The following is a 15618-nucleotide window of genomic DNA, read 5'->3' as shown; positions in this document are numbered from 1 at the left end:
CATGACAAATTGAGGCAATTATCCCAAGTCCCTAGTTTGCTAAAGAGGCCAAATAATTAGTACCAATTTAGAGAGGCAGCCACTATTCCAAAAGCTTCTTTCCTCTGCCAAGAAATGGCCTGACAAGGAATCCTTTCAAATTGAAATGATTTTGAATTTAATACATTGTAAAGATGTGCCTGAGTATATGTAGCATCTCTTGCTGACCCTCTCTTATCTCTTTTGTACCAGAGGACACTTTGATGTTCTGGAAGGGAATAGCTGATGTAGGGCTGATGGAAGAGGTTGTATGCAATATACAGAAGGAAATAGAGGAGCTACTCAGGGGGGTTCAGCAGCGGCTCATCCAGGCTCCCTTCCAGGTCACAGGTAAGTGCATTAATGTTAATAATATCAAGTGATTTATTAAACACTATCAACTGCAGATAGGCAGATCCTATCACCCTCATGTAAACACTAAGGGATAGGTATTATTATCCCCAATTTACAGATTAATAAACTAGGGATCACAAAAGTTAAGTTACTTGTCCAAAGTTCATAACTGGTTTTTGAACTCAGGTCTGGCCATGCTTTCTCCACAGGTAATTTTTGCCTTTATCAATGTGTCAGAGAAGTAATTCTCTCAATTCTCTCTCACTCCTATATATGAGTGTGTACATATGTATTTAAATAATATAGATAGAGTAAATCAAAATTAGTTATACACGTGATCAATTTTGGTTAAAATTGTTAAAAATGCAGGTAGAATAGTCCCATCATTTTCTCCTTGTTCCATATTTATATATAGCACAACAGGGAGATGGTGGAACTTTTCTATTTTAACTCAACAGACATGTCTTTTGTTTTAAATAGATGCTGCTGTTCTCAACAATGTGGCACATACGTTTGGCCTAATGGACACAGTCAAGAAGGTTTTGGACAACAGAAGGAACCAAATAGAGCAGGGGGAAGAGCAGTTTCTCTATACTCTGACAGGTATGTGTAATTTATGTCTCTTCTTAGGTGATATACTAATATTCTCAAGTCTTGCCATTTCTTTGTTGAATTCCGTTGGAACTAGCTTGCTTCTTTCTTCTTTCTCCCCCAACCCCAACTCCCTCTCTTTTTCTATCTTTTTCTTTCTTTCAATTCACATAGTATCCTATGTGGCTTTTTCTTATACAAAGCCTTAGGTGGGGTGAAGTGGTGGGAAACAGATGAGGCACAGAGGAAAAGAGAAAGAAGCCAGCACCCCAGTACTCTTTCTATATCTTTTGGAGAATTAGGATGTCTGCTAGAATGCTCTATTAATCCAGAAATATTGATGGCGGAAGAAACAAATTGGCCTTTGTCGTTTTTACATTATTACTACTGAGTCTTTTGAGAGATATACATTTAGCATATTCTCCGTTATTTGTGTAATAAATTATGGTATAGGGATAATTTAACTCTTTTTATCAAGTACTTCGTGCTGGTCTCTACACTAGATTTTAGAAATATAGTGTTAAATATTGAGGGCCTTCAAGGAATTCAAGGGAAAGCAGACATTGAAATAGAGTAAGTGCAAAATGTAATCAGTTTTGTGACAGGCATATAGCAGGTATGACGGAAAAGCAAAGGGAGTTATCACTTATACCTGGAGAGAATCAGGAGAGGCTTTTGAAGGAGGTAAAGCAGGTGAAGGATAAAAACAGGTCAGAGGTATGGAGTATCATTAGGGTTTGAATGATGTTTTGGGTTGGCCAAAAGGTCCATAAGTTTTTTCCTGCAAAATAATAGACACATTTTTCATTTTCACTAATAACTATTAATTTGGATATTATGAATATGTCAGCTATCCTTCTGCATGGTATAATGTTGATTGTTCTCAAGTAATGTCTCGTTGATTGCTATCACCTTCAACTGGGCTAGCTGACTGTGGAGCATCATCCAGTGAGAAATCTCTAGCAAGAAACGTACCACTTTTGACACGTTCAATTAATCACAGCATCTTCTCTATACACTGCCCAAATCTTGTTTTGCATTTCTGTTGCGTTTTTACCTTTCTTAAAATAATAAAGTATAATATGCTAAAAATGTTGTATCTTTTCTTCCATTCTCAGTATTAAAATGGCTATACAAAAATTTAACAATTTTGCCCTAGCTGGTGTAGCTCAGTGGATTGAGCGCAGGCCTGTGAAGCAAGGGGTTGCTGGTTCGATTCCCAGTCAGGGCACATGCTTGGGTTGCGGGCCAGGTCCCCAGTGGGGGACACGTGAGAGGCAACCACACATTAATGTTTCTCTCCCACTCTTTCTTGTTCCCTTCCCCTCTCTCTAAAAATAAATAAATAAAATATTTTTTAAAAAATTCAACAATTTTGACAAGTTTTTTAAAAATGCATGCTGATATTACAGCTCTCACAATACAGTCTAACAATATGGTTTTGAATAAAGTTAAAGACAACTAAGCTCTAAAAACCAGTGAACTTTCTGGCCAACCCAGTAGAATATGTTATAGTCAGTCATAAAGCCCAAAGGCAAGAAAGATATCTGATAAGAAAGAACAATTTGTTTTTTTTAAAGTTATTTTTATACCCAGTTTGTATTTTAAACTATGTTTACCAAGTACTGTCAGAGGTACCCTTTGCCATTTGATCCCCCCCCAGGACTGTTATCCCTATTTTACTGATGACCCAGTAGAGGAACAGAAAAGATACATTATTTGCTTAGGGCCACAAAAGTGAAGCTGAAAGTAGAATTCTGTCTTCTTACTCCTAATCCAGTTTCTACCTTGAAACTTTACACCATCTGAAAAATAGTTTTTTTTTTTTTTAAATGGTAGGCTTCTGGTTCCTTGTCCATATTATTTTTTAGGTAGTTTTAATTGTAGTGTACATAAAATTTTGTTTTCTGATTTTTTACTATGACATTAATATTTTTCCAAGTTGCTACATAGTACTTCATCTAGACATTCTCCTACCAAGACATTTAAATTTTCTTTAAAAACAAATTTACTTTTAGCCCTGGCTGGTGTGGCTCAGTGGATTGAGTGCTGGCCTGCAAACTAAAGGGCCGCCAGTTTGATTCCCACTCAGGTCACATGCCTAGGCTGCAGACCAGGTCCCCAGTAGGGGGTGCACAGGAGGCAGCCACACATTGATGTTTCCCTCTCTTTCTCCCTTTCCCTCTCTAAAAATAAATAAATAAAATCTTAAAAAAAAAAAAAAGATTTAGAAAGAAGAAGAGAGGGAGAAAAAGAAGGAGAGAAACATCAGTGTGTGAGAGAAACATCAATAGACACATTAATCAGTTTATCTCTTGTATGCCCCCAACTGGAGATCTGGCCTGCAACCCAGGCATGTGTCCTGACTGGGAACTGAACCAGCAACCTCTTAGTTTGAAGGCCAGCACTCAGTCCACTTAGCCACACCACCCAGTGCTAGATATTTAAATTTTCAAACTCTTCTTCAGTAGCTTATTTTGTTACATTGGACTTGTGTGAATATAGTTTTTAAAATTTTTTAAATTTATTTTAGAAAGAGAGAAGGGGTGGGGGGAAAGAGAAAAACATCAATTTATTGTTTTACTTATTTATGTATTCATTGGTTGATTCTAAAGTGTACCCTGACTGGGAATCAAACCTACAACCTTGGCATATGGGGATGACGCTCTAATCAACTGAGTACCCAAACAGTCCCTAACTTTTTCTTTTTATGTCCTTTTAAACTATTTCCCAGGACTAAGCTTAAGGTTAAATAGTATTTATAATTTGTTTTATGGGTTTCTGGGAATTACTGTCAAATTTCCAAGATTATACCAATTTATATCACCAGTTTGAACTCACCAACAGGGGGCATTTATAATAGTACCTGACTTAACTTTTCAAAAATTCCTGGACAGTGTGACTCAGTTGGTTAAGTGTCCCATAAACCAAAAGGCCGCGGGTTCAATTCTTGGTCAGGGAAATGCCTAGGTTGCAGATTTGGTCGTGGGTGGAGGGCATATGATATCAATATTTCTCTCACATCAATGTTTCTCTCCCTCTCTCTCTCCCTCTCTCCCTTTCCCTCTCTAAAATCAGTGAGCATGTCCTCAGGTGAGGATAAAAAGAAAATCATCCGGTCTAGTTTCTTCTTAAAAACAATGAAGTGACTTTCCTGAGACTACATAGCGGCAAGACCAGAACAAGACCCCAGGTCTCCTCCTTCCCATTTTACTGTTCCCAAGATTATAGTTTCCTTCACACAGTCTTTTTTTTTTTTTTCATAGACTTGGAACGCCAGTTGGAAGAGCAGAAGAAGCAAGCTCAGGATCACAGGCTGAAATCCCAGACAGTTCAAAATGTGGTATTGATGCCTGTGAGCACTCCTAAGCCTCCAAAAAGGCCCCGGCTCCAACGGCCAGCCTCCACCACTGTCCTGAGCCCTTCTCCTCCTGTCCAGCAGCCTCAGTTCACAGTCATCTCACCTATTACCATCACCCCAGTGGGTCAGTCATTTTCCATGGGCAATATTCCAGTGGCCACCCTCAGCCAGGGCTCCAGCCCTGTGACTGTCCACACACTGCCTTCTGGCCCTCAGCTCTTCCGCTATGCCACAGTGGTCTCCTCTGCCAAGAGCAGCTCACCAGACACAGTGACCATTCACCCTTCATCTAGCTTGACGCTGCTAAGCTCTACTGCTATGCAGGATGGGAGTACCCTGGGCAACATGACCACCATGGTGAGCCCTGTGGAGTTGGTGGCCATGGAGTCCGGCCTGACCTCGGCAATACAGGCTGTTGAAAGCACCTCAGAGGATGGGCAGACCATCATTGAGATTGACCCAGCCCCAGACCCAGAGGCTGAGGATACTGAGGGCAAAGCAGTCATTTTGGAGACAGAGCTGAGGACTGAGGATAAAGTTGTGGCTGAGATGGAAGAACATCAGCATCAAGTCCACAATGTGGAAATTGTGGTCTTAGAGGATTAACTGGGGAGATTGGGGCCAGGAGATATGTTTTGGTTTTAAATTTTAATTATTTGTTTACTTTTATCATTGTCCCACTCATTTCCACATAGGATCCTTTAAAAAAAAAACTATCTTGTTGCTGTAACTGAAAATGTTGGGTACCTCCCACCCCCTCATTGAAAGAATGGACAAAAACAAGCTGCCCTTCCAGAAGTTGAGAGTAGGTTATTCAATGTCCTCATCCTCTTATACCAAGAAAGTTATTTCTTTTAGGGGAGGCATCAAGATAACCAGAAACCCTATCCTGAATGCCCTTTCCAGGCTAGTCTACCTATGTATGCATGTGGTTTTATTTTTGTAAAGATGCATTGACCAAACTCTGGAACACAGACCTGATACTGGAAGATAACCCACTCACACATGGATGCAGAAGGATAGTTTGTTTTGTATCCTGGAATGGGCCCTCAGAGGCCAGTGCAAAACTCTGAAACAAAGGAAGTTGAAATCTGCTTGAAGGGGAACTCTGTTGCTTGGAGCAGCAGCTTAAAAAGGGAAGTGCTTTGGCCAGGATGGGGCAAAGAAATTATCTTATTTCTTGAAGTGCAACTGATACCTCTTGATATTTCTGAGGGTTACCACTATGGGTGCTATTTTGAGGAGAGACCACTGATAAGTGGAAGGGTACATTACCATGGAGCAAGTAGCATCAGGGGAAATAGAAATCCAGGGATGTCACAGCTGTGCTTTGGGATTCAAGCCCACCTGGCTCCAACTTTGTCAAAGCACTTACCTTTCTAAACTAGGATTAGTCCATTTATTCACGAACTGTGATGTGGTGTAAATTGCTCTTGGATTATGGCTGTTGTGGTAGTCGGGCCTCCAAGACCATTATTTTTATCACATAACTCCAAGCGCAGGGGAGTTCCTCATCCAGACCATCTGCCTGTTTTGGTGGGGCCCTTTTTTGGCTTTGGAACCAAAAGCATCCACTCATTTGGTGCTTCCTCTTGTTCTACCCTCCGTTTCTCAACCGTTAATGACATCTGTCTCCTGGATCCCACGCTCTTCAGCTCTTTGGCTGGTTTGTAGAACAGTGACAGATGCCCACCTTCATCCTCTTTTAGATTCATTTATACCACAGATGTTTCTGTGAGATTGAACTCATAAAAAACCCCTTAGCTTGGCAGGAAGACTAAACACGCCCAGCCTATCCTGAGACACCGAGTGGATGTCTCCTGAGCGAGCTGGACTCCCTTGGAAAGAAGCATTGTCTGCAATGTTATATTATAGGAAGTGTACCAAGAATGTCAACAATAATGTCTTTGCGGTGGGAGGGTGTATAAGTAAGATTTTTTTTTTACTGTTTATATACTTAGAGCTGGGCCATTTTCTGTGTTGTGATTCCTTCTCTTTGACCACCTTCAGTGTTTGGGGCAAGAGTGGACCCTGGTCTTTCTTTTGGTTGTATTGTTTACTGCACTAGGAAAAATATAGGGAAACCGCAGACAGTTTAAAGGAAAAATAGGTAAAAAAGAAAGCACATACCTTAGAAGTGGGAGTTTTTGTTTTGTTTTTTAATTAAAAGCAAAACTTCAACCTGTAGTTTCCTTTTTTTTTTTTTTCTTAAGAAGCCACCCACTTGAAGCCATGTTTTTCCAATGGATGTTGGAAACCCTGTTGTCAAGTGAAAACAGTTCTGTCCCTCAGATAGCTGTATATAGCTGGAGAAGCCCTCTAACTTGGAGGGTCAATTATAAAAGCCTTAAAGGGTGAGATTTCTGAACCCCATACAGTTGTGGTCTTCAGCTTTAAAATTGGGGTTTTATTTTTCTTTTCAAAACATTTAATAGATGTAGTGGTCAGCTTAGAACAAAGCTTTGGCCCTTTATATATCTTTAGTGAGGAAAATGGCTTTTATTTCTTGCTTTTTTAGGTTTTCTGTTGGTACATAAACAAAACCAGTATTTCTCTCTAAGGCTAAAACTGTTACTTGAAGCTAAAAAGGCATATCATTCCTAATGTGGTTTTTAGGGACACTTTTCTCTTTCCAGAGACAAGAGGCCCAATTCAGAACAGAGAAGGAAAATACCTACACCCTAAGTTCCTTTCTTTGCTCCATCAGAGCTGTTGGTAATATTTTATTGTAGTGTGAGCATCATGCTTCCAAAGTCAAGAGATCTCCTTCTAAGGACAGAGCCTGTTTACTTTTACTTTCTGAATAGTCCAGCTGGTGGAAATACACAAGCTTTGTTGTTTTCCTGGTTTTCCAATAGCCTGTCATTATTGCTACATGCTGTGGCACCCATTGTTGAGTTGAGGGGTTCCCTTGTAGGTCCAGTCCAGATGATCTCAGATGGGGGAACTATATGCAAGCCATTCATCTGTACACAAGCATTTGCAATGAATCATTCCTCGGGCTGACTTGGCAGTAGCCATCTTTCTGTTTGTCCATTAAATAAACATTTATAAGTATGGTCTATGTGCCAGGCTTTGTGCTAGGCACTGGCAGTACAGAGGTGAAGACACATTCCCTGCACTTAAAAAGCTCATACTCTAGAGACTGTGTAGAATTTATGTTTGCATATAATTGGTTTCCTTTGTAATCCTATGTATTTTATTTCATGCATTGAAAAGCATTATTCTGAGAATTGATCCATAGGTGTCAGTGGTCTACCAGAGGTACAAAAAGATTAAATCCTTCTCTAGTGAGATATTGAAACAGACCATCATATTGGAATAAATGCAATGATAGAGCTCTTAGCTGGGAGCTAAGAAAACAAAGGGCCCTTGCAGGGTAGCCCAGTTGGTTAGAGCATTGTCCTCATATGCCAAGGTTGTTGGTTTAGGGCACTTATAAGAGTCAACCAACGAATGCATAAAAGTAAAGTGGAACAACAAATTGATGTCTCTCTCTCAAGTCAATCAATAAATAAGTTAGGAGGGGCTCTGGCTGGTGTGCCTCTGTGGTTGAGTGCCAGCCAACAAATCAAATGGTTGCCAGTTTGATTCCCAGTCAGGGCACATGCCTGGGTTGTGGGCCTGGCCCCCAGCAGAGGGTGTGCAAGAGGCAACCACACATTGATGTTTCTCTCCCTTTCTCCTTTCCCCTCTCTAAAAAAATAAAATCTTAAAAAAAAAAAAATAAGGGGGAAAAAAGAGAAAACAGGATGAAGCACTCCAGTTTGGGGGCTGGGGCCAGCAAATACGGGAGTACTTCCTGAAGGTGTGACCTTAAGCTGATTTAGGAGAGAGCATTTTTGGCTAGGTTTTGGGACGTTATTTTGTACACCATTTTCAAGTAGTTGTGTTTATAGAAGAGGAAAAAAAATCCTTAGCCTTGTTGCTTTTGCCTCCAGAGCCAGGCAATCAGTAGCACAGGCAGTTTCTCCTAAGAGTACTGCACTGGAGAAAGCCAAATCATGTGTCAGTTTCTCTTGAGTTTCAGTGAGATGAATCCAATGTAGGACTGGAGTTTAGCTGGTGGGCAGTAAATGCCCAAACCTTCCTGTCATGCAGAATCTGCAAGGGCCTCAGAGTCAGCTGTACAACTGTCTCACCTTGGCCAAGTCCATATTTGGCCCTCACCTTGTTCTTTTCCCCATTTCAGACTCCTTCCCTGACCCAAACCCCACAAAACAAAACAAAACAAAACAAAACAAAACAAAACAAAAAAAACCTCTCCCAATTTTTCGAAAGTATAAAATGGACAATACTTCAGGACCCAAAGCCAGTTCACTGCAGTTTTGGGTTTGTTTCTTTTTACACCTTTGTTCACATTAGGGAAGAAGAAGCAATGTTAATCCAAATACATTGGAAGTTAGTATTCTGTTCAGTTAATATGATACTCTTTAGTGGAGGCATTTCGTCCCATTGTCATAAAAGGTGTGAAAGGTAAGTTTGTATGGTAGGAAGTATTTGTATTGGTAACATTTGATTATAAAAATAGCAAAATCAAGCATAAACTATGGGATTACTAGTTTATTGAGTTATAACTGGTCCAGGTCAAGGAAGTAGGAAGGATAAAGAAAAGGTTGAGTTCTGAAAATAGGCATGAGGTTGTGATTCATTTTGGGCCACAGTCCTGAGGAAATAGTCTTTTCTGAGAAAAAAATTCAGATGCTAGGCCTCTCCCTGCATTTTCACATATCTAGTACAGTTCCCTCACACTTAGGATACCTCCTTCCTGGGAAACTCTTATGCTGTCTGCAATGTACTACAATAACCACCAAGGTGGTGATGCTATATAAGGGACTGCACAGGATCAATTCTGATAGATTTTGACTCTCTTTGTCCCTGGGATTTCTCTTCTTAGGAAGCCCTAATTGAGTCCTTTCCAGGTTTCCCCCTCAATTTTGGAACATCTTTCTTTGTCCTTTCAAGAGCTAGGCAATTTGACTTCCTCTGGAAGGTTCTACTTTCCGCCAACTCCTTTATCCATATTCCTATTTCCCTAACCAAAACACATTTGGTTCCCAATTCTGCCATGTCAGTAACTCTTTCAACTTTAGGTCATCATTTCTCATGGCACCCCAAGAACCCAAATCAGCATACATCCAGAGATGGCTGTCTTTACTACCTAAAACAGCCTCTTCACTCCATTAATCACCTGAATTGAAGCATCTTTAGGATGTACATGTTCAGTGTCTGTAGGTAAGATCCCCAGCACACATAAATCTAAAACTTGTCTTTTATACCTGATTGTTTATCTATGGTGACCCAGGCTAAGTCATGCCTGTTTCCTGGATAAATTCCCTTCTTTCCTCCCTCCCTCCCTTCCTTGATTTTTCAGAGAAAGAGAAATATCAGTTGTTTCACTTATATTGATTATGCTATTACAGTTGTCCCATTTTCCCCCTTTCCCCCTTCCCCCCTCCACCCAGTATCCCCATTCTCTCCAGCAATCTTCCCTTCCTTAGTTCAGGTCCATGGGTCATGCATATAAGTTCTTTGGCTACTCCATTTCCTATACTGTTCTATTCTTCTTCCTATTCTGTACCCTCCATTTTTTACTTTTTTTAAAAAAGATTTTATTTATCTTTAGAGGGGAAGGGAAGGAGAGAGGGAGAGAAATATCAATGTATGGTTGCCTTTTGTGTGTCCCTGCTGGGAACTGGCCTGCAACCCAGACATGTGCCCTGACTGGGAATCAAACCGCGGTTGTTTGGTTCACAGGCCTGCACTCAATCCACTGAGCTACACCAGCCAGGGCCCATTATTTACTTCTTAATCCTTGCACCTAGTCCCCATTCTTTCCCTCCTTCCTCCCAAATGATAGCCCTCCAAATGATCTCCACATATTTTTTTCTGTTTCTGTTCTGCTTGTTTGCTTAGTTTTTTAGACTAAGTTGTTGGTAGTTGTAAATTTATTGCCATTTACTGTTTGAGTTTTTATCTTTTTTTCTTATATAATTCCCTTTAACATTTTATATAATAATGGCTTAGTGATGATAAACTTTAGTTTTACCTTGTATGGGAAGCACTTTATCTGCCCTTTTATTCTAAATTGATAGCTTTGCTGGATAGAGTAATCTAAGTTGTAGGTCCTTGCTTTTCATCACTTTGAATACTTCTTGCCAGTCCCTTCTAGCCTGCAAAGCTTCTTTTGAGAAATCAGCTGACAGTCTTATGGGAAATTCTTTGTAGATAACTATCTGCTTTTCTCTTGCTGCTTTTAAGATTCTCTCTTTATCTTTAACCTTTGGCATTTTAATTACTGTGTGTCTTGGTATGGTCCTCTTTGGCTCCATCTCATTTGGAACTCTCTCTGTGCTTCCTGGACTTGCATGTCTATTTCCTTCACCAAATTAGGGAATTTTTCTTTCATTATTTTTTAAATAGATTTCCAATTCCTTGCTTTTTCTCTTCTCCTTCTGGAACTGCTATGACTCAGATGTTGGTACATTTGAAGATGTCCTGGAGGCTCCTTAGCTTATCCTTGTTTTTTGAATTCATTTTTTTCTTGCTATTTTGATTATTTTATTTGTTCCTTGTGTTCTAAATTGTTGACATTCAGTTTCATCCCCTCCACTGTTGGTTCCCTGTAGATTTTTCTTTATTTCACTTATGTAACTTTCATTTCTTCCTGGGTCTTTTTTTTTTTTTCCCTGTTGAAGTACCCAGTCAGTTCCGTGAGCATCCTGATAACTAGTGTTTTGAACTCTGCATCTAATAGATTGCTTATCTTCATTTTGTTTAGTTTTTTTTTCTGGAGTTTTGTACTTTCATTTGGGCCATATTTCTTTTTCTCTTCATTTTAGCAGCTTCTCTGTATTTGTTTCTGTGTATTAGGCAGAGCTGCTTTGACTCCCTGTCTTAGTAGTGTGGCCTATGGCAGAAAAGTGCACCTGCCTGGATGAACATGGCTTCTTTGAATCCTTGGTTGTCAGACTTCCGCACAGCTTGATTTTCTGATGTTTCTGGCTGATATTTGTTTTGTAGTCTAGTTGTAATTTTTGCTGTAGTTGTGCAAGGAGGCAAGATATTTTTTAAAGATTTTATTTATTTTTAAAGAGTTGGAAAGGGAGGGAGAAAGAGAGGGAGAGAAACATCAATGTGTGGTTGCCTCTCACCTGGCCCCCCACTGTGGAGGCCTGGCCCACAACCCAGGCATGTGCCCTGACTGGAAATCAAACTGGTGACCCTTTGGTATGCAGCCCATGCTCAATCCACTGAGCTACACCAGCCAAGGCTGAAAGTCTTATCCTCATTCAGCAGTGCCATTCTTCCAAGCAGGTCCTTTTGTTCCATTTATTTATGCATTCATTTGTTGCTTCTTGCATTGTATATGCCCTGATCAGATATCGAACTTGCAATCTAGGCATATCAAGACAATGCTTTAACCAACTGAGTTACCTGACCAGGGCCTGGATAAATTCTTTAAGCCCATTTTGATTCTTACTACCTATTCCTCCTGTCTTATAACCTCTCAGTCTAAAGACATTTGGCACTCTCTCAACCTAAAGTAGATCAGGCCCTTCTTTGAAATTGATTCTAGGTTTTTCTCTTTCTGTACCTTTACTGATAGTTATGGCTTGTAATGTGGTATAGATGCATTTATTTTTCTAGTTTGAGGACAAGAATGAACAATTCTATTGGGTTACATATAAGGGTAAGTGTGAGGCTGGGTAATGACCTAGAAGATAAAGTTGCCCACTGTACTTTGTAAGAGCTTCTCCCTAAGGAAAGCTTACCCAGGGGAGGTTTATCTGCATTTCAAAGTGTAAGGGCTTTTTTTTTTGTACACTTCTGGCATATTTTTTTCTGAAGGAATCTATACAGTATAGAACAAACTAGAATTCCACAGTCCTGACTCAGCCTGAAGACTTGTTTTGTTTGGCCTATGTTTTTGTTTGTCCTAACTTTTAATTGAAGTATAAATGCAGACAGGAAAGTCACAAATCACTGTACAATTTGATACACTTAATAAACTGAACACACCCATAAAATCAGCTTCTAGATCAAGAAAAAAAGATGTTACCACTACCTCATCCAGCCAGAGTAAAGACTATCTAGCTCTAACACCGTGGCTTAGTTTTACCTGGTTTTTGAACCCTTTGTGACTGCCTTTTTTCACTCAACATTATATTGTGAGATTCACCTATAATGTGAAATTGTAGTTGGTTCCTTCTTATTGCTCTGTAGAAACTGTTACTGTGCCACAGCTGATCCATTTTGTTTTCTTATTGATTTTAGAGAGAGGGAGGAAGAGAGAGAGAACATTGATTTGTTCCACCAATTGATGCATTCATTGATTGACTCTTCTGTGTACCAAGGATTCAACCCCAAACCTCGATGCATCCAGATGATGCTCTAACCAATTGAACTACCCAGCCAGTGACAGCTGGTCTATTCTAATGATGGGCACCTGGGTAGTTTCCAACTTGGGGCTACTGTAAAACATTATTGCACGTGTCTTTTTTTTAAATCCTCACCTGAGGATATGTTTATTGTAAGAGAGAGAGGAAGAGAAACATCAATGTGAGAGAGAAACATCGATCTGTTGCCTTGTACCCTGTTGGAGGGTTAAATCCAAACCTAAGTATGTGCCCTGACTGGGAGTCAAACCCACAACCCTTTGGTGTATGAGATGATGCTCCAACCAACTGAGCCATCTGGCCAGGGCTCTTGCACGTCCTTTGATGAACATATATATGTATTTATGCCTATGTAGTCTTTCAAAATTAGGACAATTTGCATGAAAAATACAAGATACAATTTAAACACATACACACAGACCCTGGCCAGGTGGCTCAGTTGGTTAGAGGGTCATCCTGATACGCTAAGGTTGTAGGTTTGATCCCCAGTCAGGACACATACAAGAATCAACCAATGAATGCATAAATAATGAAACAACAAATTGATGTTTCTCTCTCTCCTCCTCCTCCTCTTCTTTCTAAAATCAACAAATAAAAATTAAAGCCCTGGCAAGGTGGCTTGGTTGGAGTGTTGTGCCGTATACCAAACCCGGTTTTGGGTTTGATCCTCAGTCAGGACAGGAATGGGAGGCAACTGATTGATATTTCTCTCTCACATCTATCTCTCTCACATTTACGTTCTTCTCTATCTCCCTTTCTTTCTTTCTTTCTCTTCCTCCCTTCCTCTCTTTCTAAAAATCAATAAACGTATCCTTGGGTGAGGATTTAAAAAACAAAAAGAAAGAGAAGGAAAAAAAGGCAAGATCTGATAACATTTCCTTATACCAACACTTGACTGGAATCAGGGCCTATCTTAGGTGGGGGCAGGTATAGCTCCTTTACAGCTGTTCCTCTGTGTTATGTATTACAAACCTAGGCCTACTTATTTTAGTAGCTTTAAAAAAAAATTCAGTAATCTCTTAGGACACTCTTTTCATAAATAACTGCAAAGCTTATTTCCTCACACATTACCTTGTCAGAAAGGACTTTCCTTACCACTCACACTATAAAAAATGACAATTTCCCCCTGAACTATGCTTCCTATTCTCCTTTACCCTGCTTTATTTTTCTCCATTTTACTTACCACCTGGCATAAACTTATTTTTTCTCCTCCAAGTAGAATGGAAGTTCCCTGAGAACAGGGACCTTCCTTATTTCTTAGTCACTGCTGTTTCTTCAGTCCCTGGAACAGTGCCTGGCATGTAGTAGAACTTGATAGATACTTGATGCAATAGTAATAATAACAGCAACCAATACTTACTGAAGGGAAACTATGTACCAAGCAAGCATTGTTCTAAGCACTTTAATAATAATTAAAGTGCATATATTAATCCATTTGATTCTTTCAGCAATTCCATGTGATGGGTAGCATTATTCATTTTACAGTGAGGAAATGAATATATTTATCTTCTACTCAAAATAATAGATACATTTGAAGTACAGTGTACCCATCAAATTAATTAGTCTTTAAATATACTAGAGAAGCTTATTACCTAAAAGGAACTCTTCAACAAATCATTTTTTAATGATGATGTTTTATTTGATAACATGTTTAGTTGCTCCTTAAGTTGTTTTCCTTATATTCAACTTCCAGCATATTAAATTTTTTAGTTTTAGGACTGGGCTTAGATCATGATACAATTAGTTGGAATTTCAGAGATCTGGGGCAGTGGAAGCTGATCAGATTTTGCTATCTGATGGGCAAGAAGTCCTGTTCACCATCTCCCAGGAGTACTGGAGAGGGAGTCCTTGCGCTTGGGAAAGTCCACTTACCTGATGAAGGATTTTAGAACCTAGATCATCTGTCCACCTGTCACACAAAGTACTGATTTATCACTTTGTTAATGGCCCTGTTTGAGATAATGCTGATGTCAGTGTCCCTAGTTAGAATTCTATTTTTTTTCTGTTTTTACTTTTATTAGTATTTATTTTATGCTCATTAATTTATGTATGCAAAATTTATTTTAAGTTTTTTCTCTAGTTTCTTCTGGGATATCTTTTTCTTCTGTGCAACCTCCTCTTTTGGTTTAGGAACAATCTATTCTTTTGTAGTAAGGATCATCTCAGCAGGGCAGGGAGAGCTCATGCGTGCGTTAATCCACTCATGAGCTATGCAACTTCTGTGCTGCATCTTGGGAGCTTTGTGCACCTGGATGTGCTCAATGACCAAAGAATTTACATCTAAACCCTTAAGTTCGGCATTACTCTGCATTAAAAAAAAAATATTGATGAGAGAGAGAGAGACTGCTTTGTTGTTCCACTTATTTATGCATTCATTGGTTGATTCTTACATGTGACCTGACCAGGGATTGACGCAACTTTGGTGACAAACTGAGCTACCTGGCCAGGGCTTTACTCTCTGTATGTTTAAGCTTGTGCGGCAAAAATTCAGCACTCTTTTTGGGCAGGCACCCCTATGTCCAGTCCCACTGTTTGGCCTGGGCACACCTACCAACTCCACCATTGCAACTTTACAGAAGCAAGAACGTCCTTGCTTCTGTAAAGTGACATTCTTCAGAAACTTGGTGGCTTTTTGAATATGCGTACCCTTGATGGCCTGGGCAGTTTCACGATTGTTCTTAAAATGAACACGGAGATTTGAAGCTCTCGGTTTGCATGTTTGTGGGGTTTTCTGCGTCAATCGAATAGCAAAGCATTTTCAGAGGTCACCTCTGGCCACTTTCCGGAAGAGCAGAACTCCTTAATTTCTTTGCTAAACCCAACCCCATGTGCCAGTTGTTACATAGGGAACCTACTCCATAGAACAATGTTCCATAGAACATTGATAGTATTAAA

The 15618-nt window shown here is 39.7% G+C and overlaps 1 protein-coding gene across 4 annotated transcripts in view; it reads left to right on the top strand.

Annotated features, from left to right (window-relative positions):
- GMEB1 (glucocorticoid modulatory element binding protein 1) overlaps positions 1 to 15028 on the top strand; it is a 35990-nt gene extending 20962 nt beyond the window's left edge. For all 4 annotated transcript variants that reach the window (XM_053660538.1, XM_053660540.1, XM_037149587.2 and 1 more), the window contains 3 exons: positions 232 to 369; positions 853 to 975; positions 4230 to 15028. In XM_053660538.1, the coding sequence (XP_053516513.1) occupies positions 232 to 369; positions 853 to 975; positions 4230 to 4930 (962 nt within the window). In that variant the 3' untranslated portion in view covers positions 4931 to 15028. The remainder of the gene's footprint in view (positions 1 to 231; positions 370 to 852; positions 976 to 4229) is intronic.
- The last annotated feature ends 590 nt before the right edge of the window (positions 15029 to 15618 follow it).

Source organism: Artibeus jamaicensis, unplaced genomic scaffold (assembly GCF_021234435.1).
Source record: "Artibeus jamaicensis isolate MK-2021 breed Jamaican fruit bat unplaced genomic scaffold, CSHL_Jam_final scaffold_847, whole genome shotgun sequence".
In the NCBI taxonomy this organism is placed as follows: Eukaryota; Metazoa; Chordata; class Mammalia; order Chiroptera; family Phyllostomidae; genus Artibeus; species Artibeus jamaicensis.
The sequence above is the reverse complement of the archived record's forward strand: the minus strand, read 5'-3'. Positions and strand labels throughout refer to the sequence as shown.